The sequence below is a fragment of the Cololabis saira genome, chromosome 8, assembly GCF_033807715.1.
Source record: "Cololabis saira isolate AMF1-May2022 chromosome 8, fColSai1.1, whole genome shotgun sequence".
Taxonomy (NCBI): Eukaryota; Metazoa; Chordata; class Actinopteri; order Beloniformes; family Belonidae; genus Cololabis; species Cololabis saira.
Window position 1 is genome coordinate 33,123,512 of NC_084594.1, and position 17,507 is coordinate 33,141,018.

The following is a 17,507-nucleotide window of genomic DNA, read 5'->3' on the forward strand; positions in this document are numbered from 1 at the left end:
CAAAATCGAACAGCCCTACTGGGGAGTGTCGTCTCCTGTTATCTGATTGCTTATGATTCCTCTGTGCTCTTTGCTGTGTGTGTGTGTGTGTGTGTGTGTGTGTGTGTGTGTGTGTGTGTGTGTGTGTGTGTGTGTGTGTGTGTGTGTGTGTGTGTGTGTGTGTGTGTGTGTGTGTGTGTGTGTGTGTGTGTGTGTGAACAGGGCTCCAGGGACACACCAAGTGCGCGGGCAGCTCAGCTCGGCCCACAGACTCTTGTGAACCTCTTCAATTCTCCCCTTTACTCTGATGTCATCTTCATGGTTCAAGGTGGATTCACATTGATCAGTTAGATAAACAGACGTTTACGAACGCGTCTGCTCACTCACACAGCGGAGGGAGGTCACCTACGACTGAGTAGCGACCTCCCTCCCCTGGCCTGGGCATCTGTTTGGGGACAAAATACGATTAAGCGATTGGAGTTATAGTTTCTTTGCCATGACAGAAGGTCCTCTTTTCTATTTAACTTGGAAATGGAGAAAAGGAATGACCAGAGTCTCTACTAATCAATATTTATCACATAAAACAGAGCCTTTTCTGGCCGTACGCCTGGGATGGGAGAGAAACGCGGCAACGTCACGCAGAAAACTTAAATCAGTGTTTCAAATAAACACATTTCTGATTAACTAACTGATAACTATTAATAATGCTTAACGGCAATAATTAGGCCAGGGCTTCTGAGTGTGGACTCTTCTGAGATGAGCTAAAATCAGGTGTTCAGAATAAAGCGTTTAAGGTCAACTTATTGAATATAATGTAATATTTGTCTTGGTTCCTGATGAGTTTTAATGCTATGTGTACAGTATATTAACGTGCTATTTGTCTTAACTATAAACCACTCATGAATCAAATCTTCTAAAACTGTTCCAGATATTGCTCTATAGTCCAAACTTGGATGTTAATTCTGTGCGTGTTTGCATTAGGGAGCGTGTTGCCCGCCCACCGAGCGGTGCTGGTTGCACGCTGCGACGTGATGGCGGCCATGTTCAGTGGGAAGTACGCGGAGGCTCGGAGCAGGGTGGTTCCTATCCACGGCGTCTCCTCGGACACCTTCCTGTCTTTCCTGGAGTATCTCTACACTGACTCCTGTTGTCCTGGTGAGTTTACGTCACACCTCCAACCTCAGTGGCATGACAACTGTCATGACCTGCATTCACACTGAAAGCGTCACAGGCGTCATAGGCAGCCGTTAGGCTGCCATTCATTTCCTATGAAAACGCGCATCGGGAGCAGCGACAGCAGAACTTTATGCAAATGAGCAGCAGCGACGCCGAGGCAGCGTCCAATCACAGACCGGGATTCCCGAAGCGAGAAGCCTCAATGCAGATTGTACTTTCATGTACACAAACGTACACTCATTCACATGCGTACAGGAGCAGAGCTGTGCACTAACACACTTATTTTATCAGGAATTCATATATTTCATCCAGCAAACTGACATTTTTGCTGATTTGACTGCTGTTTTTACCTGAACTGCTCATGTGAAACACGTATCTGATGGTTGAGGAGCTGGATGGTCCCAACGATTTTATTTGCTAGATTGATCCAACGCAAAATAATTAAAAACCGTGCTTATTAATCACAAAACACAGTTTAAACATCATGACCAAATCCGCTCCGACCCGGTGTGTCAGTGATTGACAGACTGCAGCTTCTGAATTATGGTTCTGCGTTTAATCAACGGCGTAGGGTACGCAGCGACGCGCACCGTACGGTGTGCGTCGCCGCGTACCCTACGCCGTAGGCTCTGCGTTGGTGTAACGCGGAACCATAAATCAGCCTTCACCGGGAGCAAGGGCTCGCTGGGTTGATGTTGATCCGCGGACCAAACTTGTTAAGGAGCATCAAACTCACTCTTATCTACGCGGAAATAACGCTAAAATATAAAGAAGGCGTCCCAAAGTGTGATCTATGGTGAAATGTCAGTGTGAACGCAGGCAGGGTTAGTGTTGACCATAATAAACAGAAACCTAAACCTGCACAAACACACCTGATGAAGAGCACCTCGCTTTGTCCATTATTTTTGGCCATTTCATTCATTCGCAGCTACGATGAAAGTCGCTTTGCACCCTGTGGATAGCAGACCGTAGATTTTTCTCTAGTGCACCGTGAAAATGAGCAGCATTGACGAATCAGAAAACACACGACAGAAGTGCATCAGTCTTCTCCTCCAAGCTTTGGTCACAAAACAAAAACACAGATGACAAGTCCCATCATCCATCTGTGCGACAGTGACACGCTGCCAGCATTAGGTCTCAAGAGGTGCTCGGAGAACAGCATTGAGCTTAAAGTGAAATTAGATTTAGCAAGTACAAAAATCAACCCGTGGCGTGGCTTCTTGAGCTGCCTGTGATGGAGCCACGGCGCAGCCCCACAAGTGTCATTGTTTTCAGCTGTCGCTATCTGTCACACTGTGTGAGCTTCATTTAAAAGTGTTGAGCGCCGATAGTTTTCATTTGTCATAGTAATGAGCTACAGACTCACAGGGGGAGGGCTTTGTTCCATGTTGACGTTGGCCAGGTCTGTTGCATGTTTGCATTGCAGCTATATTAATGCTGTATTTTCCGCACTAGAAGGTGTACTGCATTATAAGGCGCACTAAGGCCCCGTTTACACATAGCCGGGTATTTACAAAATACCCGGCCGGGTACATTTCCCCCTCTACGTTTTGAAAAATACCATTGTTTACACGAGATCGTTTTCAAAATCTCTTCGTTTACACGAATCCGCATAAATATGCTGTTAACGTCATGCCAGCCAATCAGAATCCTGGAAAAAACATCAACAAATGACACATGTAACTTCCAGTTAAGGCTGATTTATGGTTCCGCATTACACCAACGCAGATCCTACGGCGTAGGGTACGCGGTACGCGCACCGTACGGCGCGCGTACCGCGTACCCTACGCCGTTTAGAATATAAAACAGGTAAAATACAAGAAAATATTGACGGTGGCCCAAACTAATTGTAAACACAGGTCGCACACATGACGCTGGTTTCTGTTGCATAATGTGACGTTCTGAAGCCTAAATCTCCGTTTTCAGAAATGATCGTTTTTGGTGACTTTGAGCTCCGTTTTCGTGTAAACGAACGGCCAAAACGCATGAAAACACCTCCGTTTTTGCTCCGTGTAAATGGGGCCTGAATATATGGTAAAGTACCGTACTATAGTGGCTGGGGTTGAGTTACGTATCTACCTGATGGAGCTGCGCTACAGGAAATGCTACAAAATCCCACAGCAAATGCAAAAAAAAAACAAGTACCGTATGTCAAACTTTAACAAAATAAAAACCAGGAAACCAAGGTCGTATTACAACAATGCTCCTATATTATTCATTCACCCCATTCATACTTGGTGATGGTAATCTACATGCGTAGCCGCAGACCAGCCTCTCCGACCACCACGGGAACATTCACACACCAGCGATGCCTCACTGGAGGCAATGAGGGTGCAGTGTCTTGCCCAAGGACACAACCACAGATGACTGGGGTTGGAGCCTCCAGTCCTTGGATCATTGGATGACCCGCTCTATCTACCACCTGAGCCATCGCCGCCCCAAAGCTACAAGCTATTTGCTCGTAATATGATTTTCGTGTTTTTAGGTTTTCGCCGTCCCTAAAACATGTACCAAAGGCTGTTGGAAAGCAGTGGTGGCGGAAGCAACTTCAGAAGATTTATTCATGTTCGTATAGTTGTGTAATTTAAGAAAAAAACAACGCAATCATTCCGTTTCCATGCTTTTTCTAATTAAGGCTTTGACTGCAGATCATTGCAGATTCAAAAACAGTAAAAAATGGTCATGTCTGCAGGTTTATGAATACTGCAGTTGCAGATTGTGTTGTCCACAACACTGACTGCCGCCCTCTTTTGCAGTTATTACACACTGGAGCTGCTGAACAGAGCAGGCAAAGTATTCCAATAATCACTTGTCAATAGCCGGCTCCAAGCAGCCATCACGGCGTGGCGGGACAATAACGGCAGAAAAATTACGCAAAGCTCCACAAGAAGTCTTTAAAATCTATCTCAGGCACAGCAAAGATATTTATCCCTGATTCCAGAAGTATGTGTTTCAAGCTGAGGCACGGACGCAGGAAATGAAAGTGATGCAGCAGCTTCAGAGGCTGCAGCCGTCGTTCTGTTATGCAAGAGCTCAGCACTCAAGGTCAGAGCAAAGTGACTGCATGAGCATCACTGACAAAGAGTGAGAAATCAAAACGGGAAGGCGATTAGAGGATTTCATTCAGATAATGTCTGCTGTACATGATGGAAGATTTTCTTGCTGCTTTTTTGAGTAATTGTGCGGCCAGACAGAGCAAAGGCTCTGTATTACTGTTCAGCCCACAGTGCTGCAATCCGTCTGAGTCGGGGGGGGTGTGTGTGTGTGTGTGTGTGTGTGTGTGTGTGTGTGTGTGTGTGTGTGTGAGGAAGAGAGCAAAGCCGAAGGTGTACAGTAAAAATGAAAAGAGCCATTGCATCGTAAGTAATTAACCGTTTCACATCATGTAGCAGGACAGGCAGTGTTTGATGCTTATTGAAAGTATGCGTATAATTTGACGACATGGAAACAGTCATAGATAATAAGCTTTTTAAAATCCCTGTCAGCAGAAGATTTTGCATCTCTAATCATAAAACTAGATGTGACTAGCTGCTCTGAAGTCTGCAGAAAAACCCTGAGATTTTGCAGTTTTTTATTCTGAATTTCATCCAACTGTCCATCAACACCCGTCTCTTCTGCACAGCCCTCTTTGTTCAAAAGAGAAGTACACTCCTGACCAGGGTTTTTTTTTCAGTCCCAAGTCATGCGGCACTCCACCACCCAAACGTGCACCTTTTTTCTTTTTTAAGCCATTATTCCTTCTGGGGTCTTCCATTACTTCTACTTCAGACAGTACTGTGTGTGTGTGTGTCTGTGTGTGTCCAGCCAGTGTGCTGCAGGCCATGGCCGTGCTGGTTTGTGCTGAGATGTACCAGGTGAAGCGACTGCAGCATCTGTGCGAGGTGTGCGTGTGCGCGTACCTGCAGAGCATGCCCAGTAGAGAGCTGGCATCAACAGGTATCAGCGTGGTGAGACTCCTCCGCAGAGCAAAGGTAGGCGCTGCAACCGACATGTGTGTGTGTGTGTGTGTGTGGGTAAAAACTACCAAACGGTCCAGCTGGCAACAAGTTTGCAGCTTGCATATTTAAATTGATTTCTATTGATTCTCAGTGCCACAACGCAGAGCAGCTGTATGTCTGGCTCCTCCACTTCATCGCCAATAACTACCTGATCTTCAGTCATAAACCCGACTTCCTGGAGCTCTCAGGTCAGTGTCAGCTGTAAACCAATATCTCAGTCATTTCAATGTAACCTTTAAGGTGCAGTCTGGCAAAACTGAATTGATGCATTGAACAATAGCAAAATAACATTGCTGATCTGAAGGTTGTGAGCTATGAGGAGCTAAGAATAACCATGTTGTCCAGTTTAACTGTTGCACATTAGCTCTCATCCAGTAAACCACGGACATTTTTAAAACGCTAACCAGTGAAGTATTTAACCTTGTAATGTAAACAATCAGAAAGACCCAGAACTACCGCAGCATCGGGATACGGTACTGATATGTATGGTGCCGTTAATGCCCGTGGATCAATCAATAAACCAAAATATTGGCTCAAAAGGTCATTCCTGTGTATCCAGAAGAATATCCAACATGATAATGACTGAACGCAAATTGTTGATGTCACATTTTAGACCTTTAAAAGATGTTATTTGAACAGAAACAGAAACAGTTAAAGACTGAACCTGGCATCAAAAGTAAAAGAACAAAGCAGTTAAATGTTCAGTGATTTTTGTTGCATTGACGCCTCACTTGGGTGCTTTTATATATCGTAAATCTGAGGTGAAAATTCCAATTTTTCACAACGGAAATCCTCTGCTGTTCAGATATAAGACATGTTATTACCATAAGGTGATCGAATCTTAAATGGTTTTACATTTAAATGATATCAGGGTAGCGCCTCAGGTCTGCGTATTGCTGTGAGGTTGGAGTTTAAATAGTCAGACACGTTTTTGGATGCCTGGTAACACAGCACAGGTTAGCAGTGCTTACCTAGCACGCGGCCTGCTTAAAAACAACATCCTCATGGAGTTTGTTCAGCACTGCAGGTTTCTTTGTTTACAAGAGCCTCTTGCATTTGGAAGAGTATAAAGAAACAACATTTAAAGGCCGTTATTAACACACATTAAGGGCTACGTTTCATACCACAAGCATGTTTTATTGTCTTATAAAGTCATACATACACAAGACTCGGTTAAGGCTGCTGGACGGGTACAGAGTAACATTTTGAAACAAAGAAGAAGACGCCTAGGTTCTTAAGTGCTTCTTTGCTGGGGGGAAAGAACAAAACATGCTTTTAAGTGCTCATGGCAGCTGTTTGTTTATATGTGATCATGCAGTCCATTTTTTTAATGGTTTTTATTACCAAAACATCACATAGTTGTGTTTGCATGAGATTATATCCATATTTGTGTGTTCCAGAGGAGGAGCGTGAGCAGGTGGAGAGGCTCCGCTGGCCGTCCAGGGGCTACCTGCAGGAGCTCAGCGAGTACCAGCAGCGGCGCCGCAAACTACGCAAGTCCCGCTGCATCGTCATGTGATCACGTCGAGACCCGCGAAGCCCTGCGAAGAGAGAGCGGGGCAAGGGAGAGAGTCCAAAGAGAACATAATGAGAGGGGGAGACGACGAGATGTGGGGGATTTCAACGTTGCAGAGCAGGAAGTTCAACGATAAATCAGACAAAGAAGTGGACAAGCAGCTGCAACACACCTCTCTCTCCCTTTCCCTCCTCCAGAGGGATGACTTTTTGTTCAAGGATGATTCCATCGTGGGCAATACGACTGATCCTTAGAACCCAATATGATTTTAAAATGACCGTCTGGCCTCCGGCCAGAGCTCTGTGATAGATTATATTTCTACCGGCTGATGCAAAGTACTGAATTTCAAAGATGGAGAGTGGCAAAATGGCTCCATTGTGAGTATAAATAATATACTAGATACCCAAACATCTGTTGGAAACACAAACCAGCACCATGGGCAGATGGCTGCGAGCTACAGATCATGTGTAATGTAGCTTCAGGTTGAAAGAGGCAGAGCGGCTCATCAACGCGATACCTGACGGCGTGTGTCTATCTTACAGCGGACGCGGGGCGAACGTGTCATAAATTAAACCCATGATGCCTCATAACGCATCTGTGTCCTGTTGGATTTAAAGACGTGTGCATATCCAGCATTTTTTTTACACTGAACTCTTGAGCCTTCATTTGTCAGTAGCCAAATCTGCATTTCAGCAGAATGCGGACAGACATTAAGACGGAGAGCGTAATTACAGCAACGGACCGGGCCGCCGGTTCAGGCGTCCTCGTTTTCATCTGTAATATATCAGAAACTCAGTTGAGCTCGTGAGCAGGACCAATTTAATTACAATTATTTTATTAGATTCATCACATCTATAATGCAACATCAGTGAGCTGAACTGATTTTATTATTGTGTCAGATGGAATATATTTTGAGCCTCGTCTGAGTCAAATGAGGCCATTTAATTAAAAAAAAAGTGGCTCAAAAATAAATGTTCACATTAAACTAAGCAAATTAAAATGAAATTTAAAACCTTTTGAGCTGGAGTTTTATACCATTTATTTGGGGAGTTAAAGTCAGTCCTCGTGAAGATCATTTCTCCGTCACAACAAGGGAGAAGCCTTTGCAGGACTGGAGGAGGTGGATGTGGAACAAACCACCATATCATGAACATTAGTGAGTACCGTAAACACTTTGCTGCCTCTGGGTTGATACACAGTATTTATTTTATCGGTTGGTTTTTTGTTATCATAATGATTTATGGTGCTGCAATTATTTTTGTAAACTATACAATATGTGGACATTTTTTTAACGTGGAGTTTAAGACAACAGGGTGGCACTACTTTACAGTCTAATGTTTCACTGCTGTTTACTAATAAGTTGTTAGAAAAAGAAAAGAAAACAGGAGATTATGAATAAAAGACAGCTAAATCTGTCTAACAATCCTTGAACACAAATCAAGAGAGACTTTTTGCAGCTATTTGTTCATTTCATGGATTACTATTAATATATAACGGCCAGCATCCCACGTGTAACATAGTTTGTATCTAGTTTTAGCAGCATTTGCGCAATAATGTAGCGGAAGGCTTGGTATATAGTTTCAATCAAGCGACCAAAATAAGACCTGATCTTGATACATTTGTTCAGGTGATATCTGTAATGGGTGTGCATTTAACCTGCAGGTGCAAAAGCAGCAACGTTTGCATCTGTTCAGAATTTCTAGGAAACATCCAAATCGATTCATGAAATGAGTAAAAAGCAGGTGAAACTCTGGACTGTGAAACAAAGTCAACTGCAGTGTGCGACGATGCGCACAGGGCACAGAGCTGTACAGACTGTAAATATCATGGCGTCTGACTTTAAATAAAGACATGTTTTAGAATGATCAGGCCACTGGGGTTTGTGTCGACGGCAACGTCTTCTTTTCTTCAATCACTTCTACACTATTTGCTAACCTGGTGCCGAACCTCTTACCGCTGCATCCCACCACTGAGATGATAGTATATAAACGTGCGGTGGAGGCTGAAGGAAGATGGAGGATGTGTGCAGAGCCTTGTACCTTGAAGTGGAGCTGGAGCGATTACTGCAGGGCCCCGATAGACTGCAGCATCCCCTCCAGTTTACCACTGCTGTGCAGCGCTGCCACGTCGTCCCCGCCCCCAACACACTTCTCACCGACGAACACCCGCGGGACCTGCATTTCAAGCAGCATAAGAAAAAAAAGGGATGGAGCTTGTAAATACTGAACTCATTCTTGATGTTAGGTGACAGAGAATCATCCTTAAAATGGGCACGTTGAACGTTGATGTCAGGATGCATTTACAGTAGTAACCCTTCGTTTCAGTTCAATTCCTTGTGTGTTAATGTAGATTAAGAATAAATATGTAAAACCAATATCAGAGCAAATTTCCTTATCATTGAGACAAACATATTTTCAAAGCGATCATTTGTAAATTGAGACATTCTTCATATTATTAAACATGCTTCGTGTCCTGGTGTGAACGTACAACACGTGTCTAAGAACATCAGGACACGGTACATAAATATAGAAAGTAATAATTTGCAAATTCATAAACTGATATTTAATTCTCAACCGACCTCAGAAAAACATAAAATGTTATTAACTGTAACATTCAAAATGTACCAAGAAAAAATGAGGTGAGTTTCAGTTTGTTGGCAGCAAAATGTACCAAATTTGTGGACCCGGGCAACATTTACCAGTGTGCAGCATCTGCTGCTCTGGTTTTATAGCTCCGTCTGTTCCCTGTCACTCACTCATAAACTGACTCGTTACGACACAGTAAAAGACTTCTTTGTTCGGCCTCCTGAACAGAGCTTCTGCTCTGAGATGGCCACCAGGCGCTGCCTACAGTCTGACAGCTGATCCACTAACTCTCTGCTTCTATTTTATTTATGTATTTGTCATAAATCTTAGTACTAAGTAATTCAGTTCATTGGAAGCAGAGGCCATAAACTCCTCCTTTGGCGTGTATAGTCAGTGACATCAATAGTCGACAGATTTATAACATGATGGAAATATACACTTTTTGTAGACATATTCTATTTCATTTATATTGCGTCTACATATATGTTAAATTACCTCCATTTTTCTGTACGGGACTATCCACACTATCACCCCAGTCTTTTCAGAGGCTTAAATTTTCTCTTCATTCTGATGAAGGCCGATTGTCCCACATGCTAAAATTAATGGCTATAATGCAGCAAAAATATATTTTATTCTCACTTAAAACTGCTTCAGTTTGCAAAGTGTTTGTCTCCATCAAAGGTTTACACTCCTTATCATCTATATAGGGTTGTTTTAACCTCTGAATGCACCTTGAAAGTAAGATGCTGTGCGATATAGGTCTGCGTCCGTAGTGCAGATATTTCAGCACTGTAGAAAGCCTTGGACAGCGGCTGCGGAGCAACGATACATTTTCAGTTGATGCAAGAATTTTAATTTGCTCAGAAACAAAAGAGATGCTCTTATATGGTGATGAAAATAAAGTGCACTAAAACTATCTATTATTCATTCTTGAGTTTTGATACTTTTTGTTGAGTCAGCCACCCCAATGCTTTGGATGAGCTTCCTTTGAAATCCTTCATATCGCACATCAATGCAAATGTAAATTTCAACACAAACCTCCCTCAATAACTGTTTAACCACATTGGTACCAAATAGGAGAACACACTCTACGGCATGCAGCAAGTATTTTCCACTTGTATTTCACTCATCTGCACTTGACCATGGATATTTGATACTGATCCCTCCTTTAGGCACAATCTTGTTTCTAGACACAAGTTTAACTGGGTATCATTGGAACAACCCTTTATACTTCAGCATTATTTCATGCATGTTGATTAATTTGCCACTGGGGATTTATAAAGTATTTTAAATTGAACTAAACTGAACTGAATTGAACTGAATGTTGAAGCAACATAACAGCCAACTGGTGGGAAATACACAAGTCAAAAAGAAATGTTTAAAATGTTTAAACTTTTTTTTTTTTTTAGTGGTTTTTAGTGTCATAAAGGGTTTGGGAGGTGGATTACTAATGGTGCATTCAATAACTAATGTAAATTCATAATATCTGACATCTGGCTGGGAGAAAAATCAATTTTATCCAATTTCTTTCTAAAACAAACTGAACTTTATAACTACTAATGAGAATATACCATTACTAACATTGCAAAAAAGCAATGAATAACATATTTTCAAACCTGTGTGGCCCCAAATAAAGTGACAGTGTTCATTTATGTCAAACACCTCAAACTATGCTCTCAAGCACAGTCATTTTAACTTATAACAGTACCTGGTCGATAAAAAAGAAAGACAGAACAAACACGTCTTGGATTTTGTAAAGGAAACTGTCACTAAAGTTGACGGTCAGTGAAGCAGCACAAGGAAACGTGTTGCACCTCCTTGGGTCAGTAGGTCTCCCTATCGGTGCAGAGTAAGTTTTACAATTTTAGTTTGATAACTCTCTCGATATCTCTTCCGTCATTACTTCCTTGGGTCTCTTAATTGCCTCTGTCATGATGTCCGGTGTGCTACTGTGAGATAGTTTCATCACGGTGGATGTGTGACAGAACCGTACAGCAATACACCACAGTTACAGAGACCACAGGGCAAGAGCAGAGCCAGATAAGACTTCCTAAAAGTAAGCAAATACTTCTTCAAATGAAACTGAAACTAATGTTTTAACATGGAAATACAAGTCAAAAGTTATTTGCACAAACAAAATGCCAAGGGAGAACAGAAGGCATTGAGACTAAACAGCTACATAGCCTTTAAATGTAATTACTAATTATCATTATTATTATTATTATTATTATAAGTTATCCGTGAGGTCAAGGAGGCATAAAAGAATGGACTCTGGAGTGATGGAAGATGGTGATAAAGTCTCTCCAGACACCGTTGTAGATTGATTGCTTATCACTGTCACTATTGACCCCCATGCAAGCCTGAAGAGGCAGTATTATGGTCTGGGGTTGCCCTGCAGTCTGTCGGGAGTAGGTCAAAAAGACAAAACAAAACAACAACAACAAAAAAACAAAAAAAAACATAGGTTGAGAACACGCATAGTTTCTTCCCAAACAGCAGGAACACGTCCCTGATGACAGGATTCATAGAGCTCCAGTGGTTAAACACGTTTCTCTGGAAGCATGAAGCGTCATTTACATGAATCTCAGAGAGTCTCAGAGCGACCTTTGAACTGTGCTGGACAAGACTTTACACCACAACTCTGGCATCATCAACACACCATCTTGGTCAAAATGAATGAATGAATGAATGAATGAATGAATGAATGGTCTTTATTTCGGTCTTGTACAAGTTATTTTAAATAACAAAATGAAAAGAGTAAAACAAACATTGCTTTTGCCGAAAAGGTATAGCTGAAGCCGTAGCTTATAGTGCCTACCCTTTTTCTCTTGTGATCAGCTTAAATCTGAAATATTAGCATTAATCTGTGGAAACAAACAATGCATAAAGAAGACAAAAAATAAATAAGACAAAATATAAAATTGACGTTTCACATTCTAGAATGTTTTTGATAATATACTTTATAGTTATAGTGTTTTATATTTATTTACAATATTTTCTTTAAACATTTTCTTAAACTTGTAGATAGAACTGCACATTTTTAGGTCGTTGTCACAACTATTCCATATTTCTCTTGCCTTAATTGATGTACATCTCTTTTTAATATTAGTTCTTGCTGTCGTCATCTCAAACATGAGTTTCCCCCTCAGGTCATAGCGGGTTTCTTTTATTTGGAACAAATCCCGAATGCAGTTTGGAAGCAGTTTCTGCTGGGCTTTAAAGGCAAATAAAACAGTTTTCTCTACTCTACTATATCATGGAATTTGGAGTATTATATTTAATAAAGAGATTATTTGTTGGTTCATAATAGTCAGATCTATTCATTATCCTTAAAGCTCTTTTCTGTAACAGGAAAATAGAGTTTGTTTTATAGGTGTTACCCCATACCCCCACACAATAAGTCATGTATGGAACTATGAGTGAGTTATACATCAAAAACTGTGCTCTTTGACAGAAGATATAATGTGTTTTACTTAATATTGCTAGGGTTTTAGACATTTTTGATTTTACACTATTTATATGTGATTTCCAGCTAAGTTTATCATCAATTATTACCGTCAGGAACTTATTTTCGTATACTCTTTCTATTTCCATACCAATAATTTAAATTTTTATTAGATTTTTTTTCTAGTGACAAAAATTATAAACTTAGTTTTAGTTAGATTTAATGATAGTTTATTGATATCCAACCATGCCTTCACATTTTTCAGTTCTCCTTCCACCACATTCAGCAGCTGTTCCACATTCTTCCCTGAACAATAAAGGTTTGTGTCGTCAGCAGACACTTTACAAATATCATTTATATATAATATGAACAATTTAGGACCTAGCACGGAGCCTTGTGGGACACCGAAGGTGACTCTTTCCGATTTTACATTATTTAATTTAACATATTGAAATCTATCAGTATCAATATCTTGGTTAAAATCAACAACAAAAACCAGTGGTGGGTAGAGTAGCCAAAAATTGTACTAGAGTAAATGTACTGTTACTTCAGAATAATATGACTCAAGTAGAAGTAAAAAGTAGTCATCCAAATAATTACTAAAAGTAAAAGTAAAAAAGTACTTGGTGAGAAAACTACTCTGTAACTGTTGAGTAACGTCTGATTTATTTTTTTAACAACCATTCAAACAGACAAAAGTACAAAATAATCATCTTCAGGCAAATTAAATCACTAAAATGATAACATTAATTAAAATTAATAAAAAATAAAAAATATCTTAAATTAAAAAAATCTTAAAGTAAATTCAAGTACTTTAATAAATAATAAAATAATAACAAAATAAAAAAATGAATTAAGCACAAGTAGCACAAAATTTCAAGCCTTTGTACTTTTCTTTTTTAACCATGCAGGCAGAACTAGAACAAGCCCATGAACTCATAGAAACTCTGTGTGTTTGAGTCCGTGTAAATGTGATAAAACATGCAAAAACAAACATTTTTCCCAAAGAATCACCCAGTGATGTCATGAGATTGACGCGTACGTGGATAAAAGGGATAAAAGAAAAGTAACAGCTCAACGTGGCCTAATGTAGCGGAGTAAGAGGAACAGTTTCTCCTTCACAAATCTACTCAAGTAAAAGTAAAAAGTACAGTGATCCAAAACTACTCCTAAAAGTACAACATTTCCCAAAACTTACTCAAGTAAATGTAACGGAGTAAATGTAAATCGTTACTACCCACCTCCAGTGGTGGACAGTAACGGAGTAAATTTACTTGAGTACTGTACTTAAGTACATATTCAGAGGATTTGTACTTTACTTGAGTATTAGATTTATTTGGTACTTATTACTCTTACTTGAATACATTTCCAAGACAAATATTTTTACTTTTACTCGAGTAACTTTTAGGTCTGCTCTCTTTTCTTCTTCCCTAAAATCCTATTGGACACAAGCTGTTTTTGTCAAAGGAGGAGACCTATCACAGTGCACGCTCTCCACTGGGATGTACGTAAAGCGGAAATACATCAAGCCTCCTCAAAACGATACCGCCAAAGTAGCCTGCGTTTGTCAAGACAGAGCCAAAACAAGACAAGACAGAGCCGCAACAACGGCTACGCCTGCGTCATGAGAAGAAAGACAATCCGCTGAGTCGTCTCTATATTGCTATATTGTACTGGTACATGTCCTTCCTGTAAAGTTAAGTGACTTCAACATTGAGTTATTGAAAGCAGAGATGTAGTTTTTTGTAAAGCAGTGGTCTTTGAGGGGGATCCAGACTTAGTTGGATGGTGCAGGTTCATTTGGTTTCAGTTCATGATTGTTAATAAACTCTGCATCATCTGCTGTCCTCTTATGATCCCATTTATTTGATTTGTTTTTGGTGTTTCTGCAGGTTTTATATAACATTGTGGTTCTAAAAGCAGCACATCAGTGCAGCTGGTTTCAAAGAGTTAATTCTCAGAAACAAGAGTTAAAAGATCCTTAAATTAATTTAGAAAAAATATAGTAATTTACTGATGTGGAAAATAAGAAATTTACTCTTACTCTTACTTTTACTTAAAGTAAATGTAAAAGCATTTACTTTTGGATACTTAAGTACCTTTAAAAGCAGGTACTTTTCTACTCTTACTCGAGTAATATTTTGACTGAGCTACTTTTACTTGTAACGGAGTAGATTTTGACCAGTAGTATTTGTACTCTTACTCAAGTACTGGGGTCGAGTACTCTGTCCACCTCTGGTTCAAATCAACAACAAAAACGCACAAAGGGATTAGATGAGCTGCTCCCCGGCAGACCTGTCTGACAGAAACTCAGCAGCTCTTTGTTCCTCCTCTAATGTTGGAAACTGATCTCTGATTCTCACGAAAGGGCTTCATGTGGGAGAATGAGTAAGAATGAGTAAGCATTTAATCACGCTACATTTAAGGACTTCCTGAATAATAAACATGACGTGTATTATTCAGGAAGTCATGTAAGTGTAGCATGTCTCCACTAAAAAGATTACATTACATCCGCTCCTTGGTTTTTCACAAACACCGAGCGAGCAGCTGAACCCACCGCGTCTGTGTTAGTGAGATATTGTGAGATATTGTGAGATATTGTGAGATATTGTGTATATTGTGCAGAAAGCAGTATGTATTTACCGAGCGTGCTCCGGTCATCTCCAGCAGGTAGTCCTGCATGCTGCCCATGTCGCTGCGGCCGCTTATGTCAATGTACGTCAGGTGTCCAGGCTTGAACTTGTACTTGGACAAAACCTCTTTGGCCTTTACGCAGTACGGGCAGCTGGGCTTGATGAACAGCACCACCTTGTCCCCTTTGATCTGAGCTTTCACGAACTCCTGCGCCATTTCAAGTCTCCTGCTGAGTCTGTGAAAGCGATGGGGGAGTGAAGCCTGAATTATGCTTCCGCGTTAAATCGACGCACAGCCTACGCCGTAGGGTACGGCGTAGGCTCTGCGTTGGTGTAACGCGGAACCATGAATCAGGCTTCAGTCAGAGCCGCTGCTGTCAGTGTTGACGCGGGGGGATCTTAAAGACACACAGCTTCCGGTGTTCTGACAATTTCTGCTGCTTTGCCAAACAATGCTCCCTAATGGTTTTCTACTTTTGTAGAGCTACAATTTTACTGTTTTTTACTCCCTAACCCACTTCCTTTTCCCCCAAGTGGCCGTCATTGTAAATAAGAATGTGTTCTTAATGACCTGCCTGACTAAATAAAGGCGAACGACTGAATGAATATCAAATAAAGCGATAGAATTGGTTTTTGTTCTCTCTTTATTGCATAATGTTCACAAAGTGTAATGCAATTCATGTCATGGGTAGTGTATTTTGAAGGATCAAATACTCAACATCCCATATTATCAATTTTACATCGTGAAAAAAATGATTGGCGTGGCAATCAAACTTTGAAAATCCACTGTGCGCATGCGCAGAACCACCAAGTAGCATTTCTCGGCGGGTAGCAAAGATTGGCAGAACACCGGCGCCACATCTGCAGAAACAGTTCCGTCTGTGCATTAAAGAAACATATAACACATTAAAATATAGCAAAAATGTGTTGAATTTAAAAAAAAACGTATAAAGACATGATGATGGATAAGTACAGACTTGTTCCCGGGTAATGGAATTATTTCATAAAGAAAGGAAACAAAAGGATGGGTACATTGAGTATTATTTTTATAAACATTTAAATAATCTTTTTTTTTTTAACATATGTGTGTGCAGATACATGCATGTATGTAAGTGTAAGCATGTGTAGTGTACATATGTATGTGGATATGTAATGTGCTTATATGTATGTACATGTAGATATATATGTGTATGTATGTACATGTATGGATGTATGTGTATGTATGTACATGTATGGATATATGTGTAGGTACGTCATAAGTAGATAGGTATGCATGTAAATGTGCATATGTTTTTTGTTGTTAGCTATTATTCATTTGTTGTATTTATTACAAGGAAAATGTATCAAACATGTCCGACAAAAGACATTTTGAAATGTAAGAATGGGGGGCATTCATAAGCCGAGGCTTCAGCCCTGACCCTTTGGTCGTGACCTAAGTTTACATGCTTGGTAGTGACCAACACATTTTTTCATTCATTCATTCATACATTTTTTCATTCATATGTAAATCCACAGTGTTGTTCCACTTTAGTTTTTTTCTGATCAGTTTAAGGGCATAACAGGTTTTTTTAGATGCAGAACTGCTATTAAGAGGCAGCCAAAGCACAACATTCACATTCAGAGAAGTATTATTGTTGCATTACTTTATATAATGGTTAAATTGTATTAAATCAATTATTATACAAACGAGTGGTTATTTAATTGTGTCTATAATTGGGTATTTATTTTTTGCTGCATATTTATGCATGTTTAACATGCGTCTTTGGAAATCCTAGTGGCCAGTTGAAGTACTGCAGGATTTATTTCCCATTCTTCAGAATCAGAATCAGGTTTATTGGCCAAGTTTGAACATGCCAGACAGGGAATTTGACTCCGGTTATTTCGCTCAGTACAGTAAATAGACAAATGGCTTCAGTCAGTCAATGAACTGGTTTTACATTTCTGCTACATGCTGTAGTTAGACTTTTACATCTCATTTTGAAGCTGCTGTGTATCCGCATATATATATATATATATATATATATATATATATATATATATATATATATATAGACAGACATACATACATACATACGCATGCATTAAAGCAGGCAACCTTTTTTATTTTATCACAAACTAGGTAGAAACAAAAATACACAAGACACAGCTTTTTGGTCAGTTTTAACCAAACTCCTG

General features: G+C 40.2%; 2 protein-coding genes across 2 annotated transcripts in view; one reads left to right on the forward strand and one right to left on the reverse strand.

Annotated features, from left to right (window-relative positions):
• rhobtb3 (Rho related BTB domain containing 3) overlaps positions 1-7,731 on the forward strand; it is a 41,997-nt gene extending 34,266 nt beyond the window's left edge. Inside the window, exons 9-13 of the mRNA XM_061727833.1 lie at positions 202-307; positions 961-1,134; positions 4,960-5,126; positions 5,245-5,341; positions 6,554-7,731. Of these exons, the coding sequence (XP_061583817.1) occupies positions 202-307; positions 961-1,134; positions 4,960-5,126; positions 5,245-5,341; positions 6,554-6,672 (663 nt within the window). The 3' untranslated portion in view covers positions 6,673-7,731. The remainder of the gene's footprint in view (positions 1-201; positions 308-960; positions 1,135-4,959; positions 5,127-5,244; positions 5,342-6,553) is intronic.
• Positions 6,270-15,607, reverse strand: glrx (glutaredoxin (thioltransferase)). The gene is made up of 3 exons (XM_061727831.1): positions 15,343-15,607; positions 8,709-8,843; positions 6,270-6,694 (listed from the first exon to the last, which is right to left on the reverse strand). Exons 1-2 carry the CDS (start codon positions 15,547-15,549, stop codon positions 8,730-8,732), a joined length of 321 nt encoding a protein of 106 aa, XP_061583815.1. The 5' UTR covers positions 15,550-15,607; the 3' UTR covers positions 6,270-6,694; positions 8,709-8,729.
• Between the last annotated feature and the right edge of the window lie 1,900 nt (positions 15,608-17,507).

Bases quoted from the DNA above. Each gene is read 5' to 3' on its own strand.
- glrx (XM_061727831.1), bottom strand. From the start codon at position 15,549: ATGGCGCAGGAGTTCGTGAAAGCTCAGATCAAAGGGGACAAGGTGGTG. The intron at 8,844-15,342 runs GTAAATACATAC...CTTGAAATGCAG, and splicing joins AGATGACCGGAGCACGCTCG to GTCCCGCGGGTGTTCGTCGG.